The 12,951-nt window shown below is 29.6% G+C and overlaps 2 protein-coding genes across 2 annotated transcripts; one reads left to right on the top strand and one right to left on the bottom strand.

The window, feature by feature from the left end:
• Positions 1–2,430: 2,430 nt before the first annotated feature.
• Positions 2,431–3,207, bottom strand: LOC107442183 (mitochondrial ribosomal protein L13). The gene has a single exon (XM_016055677.4). It carries the CDS (start codon positions 3,089–3,091, stop codon positions 2,540–2,542), a length of 552 nt encoding a protein of 183 aa, XP_015911163.2. The 5' UTR covers positions 3,092–3,207; the 3' UTR covers positions 2,431–2,539.
• Positions 3,208–3,293: 86 nt separating this feature from the next.
• Positions 3,294–7,886, top strand: LOC107442184 (U6 snRNA-associated Sm-like protein LSm8). The gene is made up of 4 exons (XM_016055678.3): positions 3,294–3,436; positions 5,081–5,121; positions 5,869–5,996; positions 7,683–7,886. The coding sequence occupies exons 1-4, from the start codon at positions 3,406–3,408 to the stop codon at positions 7,771–7,773; spliced, it is 291 nt and encodes a 96-aa protein (XP_015911164.1). The 5' UTR covers positions 3,294–3,405; the 3' UTR covers positions 7,774–7,886.
• Positions 7,887–12,951: the final 5,065 nt, after the last annotated feature.

Here is a 12,951-nt window from a genome sequence, read left to right on the forward strand (position 1 = left end):
AAATTTGAAGGACATATAGAAAACAGAACATTAGTAAATTTTAAAAAACGCAGATTTTTTTTTTAACAATAGCTACTTTTTGTTTAAACATGGCATTAAAAAAGTTTTAATTTGTATTTAGGAACATTAGTTGAGTTTTGCTTACAGTTTAAAAATAACTGATTACAGTAAAAATAAAATTGCGCAATTTAATATTTCTTCTTTTATATCAAAAGGGAGAATTTGTTAAAAATATAATTAAATTTTAAAAATAAAATTATTATTTTCAAAAAATAGGATGGATTCAAAAAAATGCAAAAATATCAACTAATTTCAAATAAAATGTTTAACTAATATATTTAAAATAAACACATAAACAAAAACATTTTGCATAAAAAAAGTTAGCAAATTTCTCTTAACTAATATTAAGCCTCAATATATATTCTCTTACAGATTTTAACATTTAAATGAGATTTATAAAATTATTTATATTAGCAAATTCTGTTATAATTTGCTTTAAGACTGTATTTACAAAAATTTTATATGTTTTAAATAAAAAAAATCTCAGTATGTTTTGGGGGTTTCTTTCATTTTTATGCAGTTTTCACTTTTTTTTGTAAAAAATAGTTTTAAAGACTTATTTTAATGTCTACCTGATTACATTAAACTCTATAAATCTTTTTGCCATAATTTTTTAATATAATAAGGCCTAAACAAATTTGGCTTTTACACTGGATAGTTAAATATTTTATTTATTTTTTCAGTAGATGTTATATTTTAAATGACAAGTTTATTTGTACAAATTAAAGAAATTTACCTTATATTCTAAGAAAAATAATCAAGACAACTCAACATTATGTGCCTTAATAATAATTGAAAACTAAAAATACTTTGAATTCGAACATTTATCGAGAGAAGAAGAGAGAGAGATGTGGGGTAAATACCAAATTATAAATACCTTACTAACTAGGTATTTACCTGGACCTTACCTATTCCATATAAAAAAAATTACTCCATATAAAAAATTATGGGGTAAATACCAAATTATAAATACCTTACTAACTAGGTATTTACCTGGACCTTACCTATTCCATATAAAAAAAATTACTCAACATAAAATTAAGATATTGGACTTGAATTAGGATTAAACAAAAATCATAATAGAAAAAAAAATCTGATTTTTTTTTTTTTTTTACATTTATTTCAATTAAACACTGATAAAATATTATATTTAATAATAATGCTTAGTATTATTTAACAACATAGTTAAAGTGATTTTGAAATGATTAAATAATTATTACAAACTGATCACTAAATAAGTAAAACCATAAGACAGAGCTCATTCTAAGCAGAAAAAAGGGCTGGCTGCAAAAGTTTAAAAAAAGGGTATTATTATTCTAAAAAGGCAATAATTTCTTTTTATGGGCTTTACACGTTCAATTAAAAAACATTGTCAATTAGTAAAAGAAATTTTTTTTTTTTTACTTTACTAAAAGTAGCAAAGCAATCATATTAATTACTAATTTTCATTAACATATATCGAGTTAATGAGCTAATTAGCTTAGTAATTTATTTAAAATGGAAGCATATATTAATAAAATAATGTATGTTTTTAAGTGTCTGTAGTTATGAATTAATAATTAAAATGATTAATAATAATTATGATTTAGAGATAGTGGAAGTAACTGCAAACTTTCAAAGACAAGTGCAAGAAGTGGGTGTGATGGCTATTTTTCCTTTCCCATATAAATCTATGTATTGACAAACTATGTATGTATTGACAAACTAAATAAAAAGAGTTGCAATTAAAGAAGGGTTGAGGAAAGAAAGCGCAAAAAGGGTATGAATTTACTTCAGGGGCAACAGGGTGGATCCTTTTGACTAAAAGGGCAGCAGGGTGCTGCTCCCTGTTTACCCTGCTTAGAATGAGCTCTGCATAAGATTTTTCTATTTTTTGCAAGCACACCCTCATAAATTTGTAAGAACAAAGGCCCAGTTCGTCAGTAAGATATGAAATAAAGAAAAAATTATTTACATCTGAAAAGGAAGGGGAAGAATCAATTTCATAAATTTGTATTTAAACGGCTGTAGTTGAAGTATGTTTATTAAACAACAAATTACTTTTTGTACAACTGATCAAAAGTTTTAATTTATAAATTTCACATTTTTTTCCATATAGGTCTCTTTCTTTTAATCAATTTTGACCAATAATAATTTTCATTTATAATCCCATTTCATAATTTCACAGGAAAAAACCCTACAGTCTCGGTGAAATCAGAGTTCAAAATAAAGCACAATCATAAGAATTTATTTATAAGTAATACTGTAAAAAAAGAATTTTGACCTAATGTTATTTTTGAAAAGAAATATAAGTGATTTAGATCATGCTAACTCTGAACCTGGATTAAACATTTTTTTCAAAATAACAAGCACTAAAAATAATTATCTGCATTTGTATTAAGGAAGATTTATTTTCAATAATTACTCGTTATTTCTACAAACACATAACTAGTACATTTTAAAAAGAATAAACATTAAATGATTTAACAAATTAATTTGGTTATTGTTTACAGTAATCTTCAGGCCACTCAAATAATTTAGGAAATGCGTTCAATTCTTCCTGAGTATATTGACTTAATTTCTTAGGCACAGGTCTAAGCTGCCTTATTTGAGAACAAATATTCACTTTAATTTCTTCAGGGATAACATCATCTGGAAAAAGATGCAAGCGCTGCATTCTTGTACCCCTCAATAAAGTAGGACCACAAGCTTTATAACAGGCTTTCCACATTACTTTAGTTGGATCTTTATTCTGTAACTCCCATGCAGGTGTAAAAGTTTCTCCGCCGCCACGCATTGTGTGATGCTGATACATCCGGTACCTCCATTCAGTATCAGGCATAGCAATTTCAGATGTATTGATCACAACAACATGATCTCCACAATCACTGAGAGTGTGAAATATAGGCTTGTGCTTTCCAGAGAGATACTTAGCGATTAAATCAGCTGAGTCAAATGGATTTTGCCACTTTGCATCGTATACATGCCACAAACGGCAAAAAACAGCCCACTGCTTAGCTCTTTTATGCTTTGACAAAAGTACTTTAGACATTATGAGAGATTTTCGTCGATTATTAACGGATAAATTTATAATTATTTAAATACAAAAATCACATTTCGAAGATGTTTATTTTGATTACTGTCTATACGCATTTAGCTGTCTATTTCTGTTAATATACTTCTCTAAATAAAGCGATTTTCTCATAGTGTAAGCTTAAAGCGCATTAAGCGAGCTAGGTTTCGATCGTAAATCTGTCGATTTGAATTAGGCAGAAATAGTCACCCGAAAGCAAGAAAATAAGATAAACAAACGATTTCTTTTCATTAAAAAATACGTTGTTATTATTATTATTCAGTTCTTTTGAAATGGCTTCTACCTTAGATAGTTATGTGAATCGTATCCTTTTTATTTTACCTTTTCAGATACTTGAAACTAATTTAACTGTATCAATTGGGATAAGGAAAAGTACTTTATATCATATCATCAAGTTTCCCTTGAAATATAAAAATAAGCATTAATATTTAAAACTATTGGTATATTTAAAGTTAGTGAATTTATCACACACAGAATGTATGTGTAGCTTTTTTCTTATGAATATTTGTTTTTCAGTCATTAAAATAAAGCCGCATTAAAATTTTTGTCATGAGGATTCTTTATTTTATTCAGTTTGTAACTTACAACTATCAAAGCAAGGCATAAGTAAAATAGTCCTACCTGTAGGGAATGCTTCCGTATCGGTACTTTTTCACACCAACAATATCCTCAAGGTGCCTAAGGGCTTTTGCACTCGCAAATATTTTTTTTTTAATGTGGTTTGCCCAGGTCTCTTTCAGGTGGTTCCCTTCTATATTATTAATTTATGGAATACCACTGCGCATTTATAGTCAAAATTTAGCTATAATTTTGGTGCAGTACTGATTTGGAAATTTTCTCTGGATGTACATATCCTCCAGAAAGTATGCAATTTTATAAAATTCCAGCTTGAAATTTATTTTCTGTTTTTTTAAAAAGAAAAATTAAAATTATCTGGATTAATACAATTGAAATTTGGCTTCTTTTTTGTCAACATAATCAACTGCGAAGTTGTGTACTTCAACATATGTTATACTATATTATTATGCCGGCCAGACGGTCGAGCGGCTAGCATGCCTGACTGCGAAGCCAATGGCTGCAATTTCAAATCCTGCTCAGGGCGTGGATAGTTCTCTCTGTGTTGTTCATTATTGTGTGAATGTGGCTCACCCTATAAATGGGTATCTGTGGCGTGAGTAATGTTGCTCGCCTTCGTGACTTAGGTTCACAGGTGTCCAATGGGTAATGTTACATGAGTAATACTTGTGGTATCTTCCATGGCAAAACACGTAAAAGTTCAGTGCCTGCCATTAGAAGAAAAAAATACTATATTATTGTAAAGCATGAGGATCTTGAAGACAATTTTTTTTTTAATCAGTTACACTTAGCATTAAACAATGTTTGGTTTCACTGTCAAATAATTTCATAAATGAGGTCAAATCATGCTTATAGCTAAATATATTTCAATGTTGTATTGTCAATCTTATTCACGAAACATGTGTGAGTCTCATTTTTATGATAGTTATTGCGGTTTGTAATTATATGAATTATGAGTCACATTCAAGTGATAATATTTTATTGCAAGGCTGTGTTACTTTCATTTTTAGACTATATGTTTTTAAATTGTATCTTTGAATAACTATATTGAATTTTTTGGGTGTGTGTTATTGGTCTTCGTTAAACTGTATAGCTGTTAAGTGCTCGCGGACGGGTCGTCGTGCTAATGAAGCGGGGCTGCCACCCCCTCTGCAGAGGATCAAAATAGTTTTTTCTCCCAATAACGGATTAAAGTTCCTTTTGAATTGATTCAAATGAAGTACTTACAGAAAAGTATTTATAGATTATTTGTGTTTTGAAAAATCATTTTACAACTCTTTATATTAGAGAATGAGTACTTACTATTTGTTATTTTTTCAATTATATTTAACTTTCAAGATATATTGGTGATACACTTTAACTTTTACTTAGATACTGTTTCTATCATAACTGCTGATGGACGGAATATAGTAGTAAGTAAATTGTTTTTTACTTCATTTTTCAAAATTAAAGTTTATTTTAAATTATGTATGGAATTGAAATAATTCAATAAATATTTTGAATTATTTGTTGAATCATGGATTTTGAATAATATTTGTTGTAGTATTTTTTATTTGTGATAAAATTCCGATTTGTAAGAGATATTTGACTTGATTATCTGACACCATTCTTGGTTTGCATCCATCTAAATATGAAGAAGCTGTTTTTCAACTACATTCAAGCATTCCTATTACATTTACATATTTTCCATATTAAAATAGAAAATATACTATTCTTATTGTTTATGCATGTAGTAGGCATAAATGTGCTAGCAAAAAGAAATGTTTAATATTTTTTTAAAAATCTGAACTCAGGGGTCTGTCTAGGTTTTTCTGAGAGCTACCTATTTTGTGAAAATTTAGACATAATTTGTGAAAAATTAAAAATCATATTAAATAATCAACACAATATGGATTTATCGCTTCTTAAGGGATACAAAAATAAAATTTTAAGAAAAAGTATTTTGTGAAACTACCCTTTTTCCTAAAATTGAATTTGTGAAACTACCGTTTTTAATAAAGTTGAATTTGTAAAGGTACCGCTAAACGGTAGTAACTTCGGCCTGGACAGACCCCTGGAACTGGATCAATCTCTGTTAGAAATGAAAATTTGCAGAGAAAATATTGATATTTTTGTTTCATTAATGACTAATTGTTCTTGTTATGATTTTCCATTTTTAGGGAACTTTGAAAGGATTTGATCAGACCATTAATTTAATCCTCGATGAAAGCCATGAGCGGGTGTACAGCTCATCCCAAGGAATTGAGCAGGTGGTTTTGGGCCTGTATATTGTCAGAGGAGATAATGTGTAAGTATATTATAAAATATTTTACATTTTGATTGTGTAAAAAAATTATAGCATTTTTTGTAGCCATAACTTCATACTGTGCATGCAGTAGTTAAATAGTTCCATAATGATTAAATTTAAAAAATTAAAAAAAAGTCTTAACTGTATGCAAATTTCTTTTAATTCTAGTCACATGGGTGCCACACTGAAATCAGTTTTGAGAAAAATCAGTGGACTAAATTTAAATTCTATTAATTAATATCACTTTCACATTTGTTTTAATTATTTTTTTTTATTCTAAAAAATGTAACATATTTTCTGTTAAAAATTAAAAATAAATGTTAAGTTTTATTGAAATTGTTATTTTTTACAAATGCTTGTGAAATGATCAAGTAATGATTTCACACTGCAATGAAAGAATGGTGTCTGAACTTTTATTTATCTTGCTTTTGTCAATCTTATTCTCAAAGTCCTGACAAATGAGATAGATTGACTTTCAACATCTGTTAGTATAAACAAAATTTGCACTATAGCTGAGTCCAAATCTGCCTGGAGTTTGCATTCCTCACCCCCCCCCTCCCAACATATTCAAATATTAGCCAAAGTTAAACCAAGATTCTTTTTTACAAAAGAAAAATGGTGCTTGGACCAAAAATAGAGAAGGATGGAGTTAAAAGGAGGTATGACTGGTTTCAGGTAAAAATGTGTAGTTTATTATTCAGTGAACGATGTAAAAAAATAGACAAGGTTGGCTTTTTTTCTTCTTTTTTTTTTGCTGTCAAAAACTAATTTAATAAAATAGAGAGAAATATATATATATATTTTTTTTTAAGAAAAAAATAACCAAATTATTGATTTAATTATTAAGCTATTGTCAGAAAAAAAGGTAAATTTTGCTGTCAGTACGCTATAAATTTTTCAAAATTCCAGTAAACAATGTTAGACTGCATTAATTAGTTTAAAAAAATAAGTGAAGTCTTGAAAATTTTCTGTAGTGGCTCCCATGTAGTCAGTATTTAACCCTTTAATTAGTCATTTTATCTAAAAAAAATTAAATCAGCTGGCATATACCAATACAACTTTCATAAACCATCAAATAAAGTTTACTATTTAACTTCAGTTCTGCTACTTAAGCAATATTAAGCCAGTTTTGTGAGACTCCAGTAAAAATTAAATTTATAGTTATTGCTACAATAATTTAACATATGTAATTTACCTATTAAAATCAGACATTAATTCCCTATAATTTTAATTCATCGGCATTTCTGAAAATTCAACAAATATTTATTTAATGATCTGTTAATTAGATCATTACTATCTAAGAACACTCTAGATTGAATAAGCTCAATTAATTCTTTATTCATATATGATGATGATATAAAAAAAACATTCTTTGATTCTTATCTGTCTTAAAAATGAATTTTAAATAATTATAAAAAGAACTTAGTTAATATCCTTATTTAACTATTTTGATTTAAGTAAAATGTGATGAGTTTTACAAATAGTTTAGTTTTGCTTCATCGAGATAAACATAAAAACTAGTAAATTGAGCTTGAGAGCCTTCAGAATTTGTTTGATTTTTTATTTTAGAAAAGGAACTTTAACAACAGTATTAAAATGAATTTTAAATGAATGTAAAATTCAATAAGATTTATAAATTTCTTGTCTGGTGAAAAAGAAATGAGTTTATCATAAACTTTTTTACAGGGCTGTTGTGGGTGAAGTGGATGATGAATTAGATGCTAGATTAGATTTATCTAATATTAAAGCCGAGCCACTGAATCCTGTTGTTCACTAATAACTCTTTTAATCGAACAATTTTATGTCATTTTTAACTAACTCATTTAACTCATCCATGTAGATATTGTATTACTCGCTATTATCTCACAATAAAAGTTTCATGCATGAGAATATTTGATTTCTTGCTTCAAAGTTAAATGTCTCAAACAAAAATACAAATAATTAAGTCTTATAACCACAATTCACTATGTGAGATGGAACTGTCCTTATAGCAAGATTGTTGCTGTAGTCGATTACTCACATTTGATGTTAAATTAGCTGGGGGAAAAACTAGTGTGATGATGTCCAATGGTTATTTGTGTCACTGAATATTGACCGTATTCAATGACCTATGTGTATGAATGACTTATTTAGTTGGCATCAGCGTGTTATGAATAAATAACCGGCCCCATATGCTTTAAATTGCCACTGACTAGTTGTCCACTGACCCTATTACTTCCATTGACTCTACTTACTACCTCTAAAAGTGTGTTTTGTAAGCCCTGTGGTGACTCGGGAGATAGAGCACTTGCTTCCCAATGAGGTTAACCGGGTTCGAATACCAGTGGTGACTGGTTGATATGAATTCCATACCTGGCTTGTGCTGACCTAGAATATTTTCAATAATAGATGGATCATGGTTTTCTCTATGTGTAACTCATATGCGGGTTAGTTTTATCAACAAGTCCTCCACGAAGGCAAATTTCTCCCATTACTTGATTTCGAAGTTTCCTTGTCTTCCGGATTGGGTTCAAAATTACAAGGTTATAATATAAGTCAAGGGTTATAATATAAGTTAAGTTTTTAAGTCTATTGCATTTTTATTTATATGCAAGGTCTCCAAACATATTGTTTTGTAATGTTTAAATAAGAAAATCTAAACTTCTGCTTACCGACATGCAATGTGCATGCTTTGTTGCGTGGTGTGCCATCCACTGGCGTCACTTTAGCAGCACGGACTGCCATAACAATAAGCTTAAACAGAAAAATGTATTTTCCTCAACACCAAAAAAAACTGCTATTGAAAAAGATTAGTGATTTTCAGCCTGTTATAAATATACGTTATTTGCATCTTTAATTTTAGCATTTTTTTAAGGTGAGTTGGAGACTTGTACTTATGGACTTTTGTAATAGGCCATACTTATGAATAAGTGTATAAGCTTTTTCTGTATCATTCGTAAAAAGTACAACTTTTGTTAAATAATACAAATTCTGAAAAAGATATAATTTTTGTTACAAATCAAATAATTACCTTGAAGGAAGTACTCGATTACTAAACATGGTAGTGATTAAGTTAATAAAATTTCAAAACTATGTTGTTGTTTTTTTTAAGCTCCATTGGATTATACATAATAAAATCCCTCGGCAGAATATATATATATAAATGATCATGTTCCTCAAGTGGTTAAGAATTAGACTGAATGTAAATTTAAACGAAATACGAACTTGAATATACTCCGAGAAGACTATACTCCTCCTCTAGCGAAGATGATCAAACTGTGCTATATCCAAAGTGTGCGATAAAAAGAAGAGGAAAGGTCCCTGGGCTGTATTACAAGTCATAAAAATGACTATCGACTAGCATAACCACCGAAAAATAAGGCTGTTGGAATCACCAAGGTCTGTGACGACACTCACAGTGGTTCTGACTTGCCGGCAATTTTAAATATTTGTCATTGATCACCAGAATAGCTAGCTTCGTTTGACCATCGATTATTGAATTCTTTCTATGTCATTATTTTATGGTTTTTAATAATGACCTATGTACCAAGATTTAAAGGTTATTATATAAGTGCCAGTTTATAAATTCCCTAAAAACATGGAACTGAAAGAATTAAACGTGACTATGAATGGATATATTAAATTAAAATCAAATAACAGCTAATAGTCGAGTAAGTGTTATTCATCTTTTATTTCTTAATAATTTTCTTTTATTTTTTGATAATTATTGTTTTTTGCTGACTTTATAAGCTTTTAAATTACACAATAAAAGAAGTCATGTTTAGGAATAACAATGTTTCATGTATTGTCCATTAGCGAATATTATACAATAAAATTAACAAAAGATTCGTACTTTATAAAATTAACAAAAGATTCGTACTTAAATAAAACATTTGTCTTTTTTAAATTTTGATTAATCGAGATCAAGTATAAAACGATATCTTCGCAAATAAATATAAGATGTAGTTAACAAGCTGAAATTTGTATTATTTTGAAAACAAATAAAACAAACGCCATAGCTTTATTACTGAAAGAAATAAAAATTAAATATGTTTGGCAGTTGAAGCTTATTTATTCTCAATAATACCCTACTCTTATATGATTTAAATTTCCTAAATATTTATACTTGAATGCAGAAAAATTCCTGCGCATTTAATGTAAATAATAATAAAAAATGACTTTAAGTCATTGTTAGTCATTTAAATTGTTTTCTGTAACAATTTTAAATTAGTTATAATGAACTGCTGCTTATGCTTTATATTGCATGATTCTTCCTTACACCGATAAACTGCTTTAATGTATCTTATGAAGTCGTAAATAATTGTTTATGGCATTAAATCTAATTTATTGGATTTTGTAATTTAATTTTAAGGTGCCACAATAACCAAATTTAGACAAAAGCATCGAGGAAAAAAAAATTTCTTACATTAAAGTTTTAAATAATTCTAATCTTATCTTTATCTGGATTGTTTATTAAGTTTTGAGGGTTGTTTGGCAAAAATAGTGGTTTTTTCAGGAAAAACAAAACTTTTTTCAAGTGTTTACTTCTTTGGTATTTACATGTTATTTGAATTCCTAGGGATTTTTTTTCTTTTGAAGATAAAACTTTAAAGTAATTTTCTAATTGATATCTCATCAAATGAATACCCAGATTTTTAGCCGTAACCATTATGCTAAAAAAAGATTTTTAAGAAGTATAAAAATTTTATTTTTAAAATAATCATTTTATTTAATGTGCACTTTATGCTACTGAAAGGGATTTATTTATAACAAAATAAAGAATCATTGTTCTGATGTTACCTTGACCCCTTAATCATTGGGGAGTTAAAATCAAATTTGTATATTTTTATGTTTAGGCAAGTTTTGAAATTTGAATAAAATTATTATAATGTGAGAAAAAATATGAAATAGAACAAAAACATGTTCATTTTATTGAGTTACGACGTGATAAATATCATTGATTTATTTGAATAAAAAACTGAAATTTCCCCATTTGAAATTATTTAAGACCTAGTAAATTAGCTAAGCAAAAATATTTTACTTCGCTCAAAAAATCTTTGAATTATTTATAATTTTTTTTTCTCTTAATACAAATAAGATTACCGCGTATAGCACTTCCGAGAATGACGTCTTAAATTTACCGAGAGTCGTCGATTCTATGACTATAACTATATACATACTGCAGTAATTTCACCATAGACTGAAATAAATTATCCATAAAAAATAACAGCTTTTCCTTAGACTATTGTTTTCGATTTTGTTGATATTAAGTGAGAGCTTCTTAATTGTTCTAGACAGAATAAATATATTAGAAATTCAAAGTCCGCCTCAGTGCTGCCCATTTGTAAAATGACCGTCGCTATTGCAGAAAACTGCCTAGAATCACAAGGCAAGGGCGCACGAGCATAGGAAAGTCGGGAACCCAAGGGAAGGTATCAGTCATAAAACAAAAAAGGTCACGTAACAATCAGCAAGCTTACAGCATCGCATGGTGCCGAAAGAAGGTCACAGACCAATCAGCGAGCCCTCACTTACAGCATCGCCGGGTGATGGTAGGAATCGCAATCAGCGGAACAACTAGAAGAATAATAAATATAAGAACTCTAGTAGACAGCTTTTAATTTTCTAACGTAACGAAGTTAACTGAGCCTTCAGCCAAATCAAATATTTGCCTCAATTTTGTTCGAAATCTAACACCTCCTAGAAGAAGGAAGGCCTCAGCACTGATCGATTTTGTAGTCCGATGTGACGAAGTTAACTGCGCTGTAGATGAAAAATAAAAAAGATGCCATTACGTTCGGGGTACTAAGCTGCGCAGTGGTTGAAAATACGAAATATCTCATTACGTTTGGACTACTAAAGGATATTTATGGTAACCCGTGCTTAAAGCGGGATTAAATGCCTTAGAGCATTAAAGCGAGATTGTTACTTTCGATGCAGGGCTTGTTACACGAAGCAAAGCAAACTGCGCCCCTTTTTTGGCTTCAAGTAACAAAAATTGACACAAATATTTACAGACAAAACGAAACAGTTGTGAGACTTGACCCAATTCTACTTTTTTGTTCCCATTAACTGTTGAGCCGAAGTGGTTCAGGTGATAGATCGCGCAACCTTCCAATGAGGTGGCTCGTATTCGAATCCCAGGGTTGGCTGATTTATCTGAATTCTGCTCCCAGCTTGCGCAGACTACAGTGCTGACGTAAAATATATCCAGTGGCAGGCGGATCATGGGTTAGAGCAACACCTCCTAGAATAAGGAAGGCCTCAACACGGATCAAATTAGTAGTCCGATGTGACGAAGTTAACTGCGCAGTTGATGAAAAATAAGAAAGATGTGTATTTTTTTGTCTTATTTGTTAAACATAGCTTTTTTTGGGATGCTTATTCTATTTTGTNTGTGATTAAAAATTACTAGGTTACGGAGTTCAACATTGATAGTCGTACCATCAAAGTTGGGTCGGCTGTTCAATGATTGTTATAACATTGAATCTCCTTGGCGGAACCGCGGTGACTTTGAGGATAAAAAGTTCGTCTCCCAATGGAATTCCCAGGTTCGAATCTCAGAGGTGGTAGTTTGATACGAATTGTGTTCCTGACTCGCACAGACCACAGTGTTCCCGTGAAATATCCTTTGTGGTAGTCTGATTATGGATGATCCCTTTTCCTTTGTATTTATCGTGGAAGGGTTTTCTTCATGTAACACAGATGGAAATTGGTTCATCAAAAAGTCCTCCACGAGGGCTTGCTTGATCCAGGAATTCCTTTGTCCTGTGATTTTGGCTCAAAATTAACCCAAGAATTGGTGTGTTCGCTGTTTACGCCGGTTATAAAGAAAGACGAATTTTAATATAAAAACATTAATTTCTATTCATATAAGACGAACCTTATTTTTTTCCTTCGTGATAATGTAACAATTGTTTCATGGAATAAAATGCTTAGAATGAGAACTTTTTTTTTCTGATATATGAACTTATTA

The sequence above is a fragment of the Parasteatoda tepidariorum genome, chromosome 5 (genome assembly GCF_043381705.1).
Source record: "Parasteatoda tepidariorum isolate YZ-2023 chromosome 5, CAS_Ptep_4.0, whole genome shotgun sequence".
In the NCBI taxonomy this organism is placed as follows: Eukaryota; Metazoa; Arthropoda; class Arachnida; order Araneae; family Theridiidae; genus Parasteatoda; species Parasteatoda tepidariorum.

What these genes read in the sequence shown, in the direction of transcription:
- LOC107442183 (XM_016055677.4), bottom strand. Translation starts at nt 3,091, where the DNA reads ATGTCTAAAGTACTTTTGTCAAAGCATAAAAGAGCTAAGCAGTGGGCT.
- LOC107442184 (XM_016055678.3), top strand. Translation starts at nt 3,406, where the DNA reads ATGGCTTCTACCTTAGATAGTTATGTGAATC. An exon ending in CTTAGATAGTTATGTGAATC is followed by an intron (nt 3,437 to 5,080) that starts GTATCCTTTTTA and finishes ACTTTTACTTAG; the next exon opens with ATACTGTTTCTATCATAACT. An exon ending in ATTGTCAGAGGAGATAATGT is followed by an intron (nt 5,997 to 7,682) that starts GTAAGTATATTA and finishes ACTTTTTTACAG; the next exon opens with GGCTGTTGTGGGTGAAGTGG.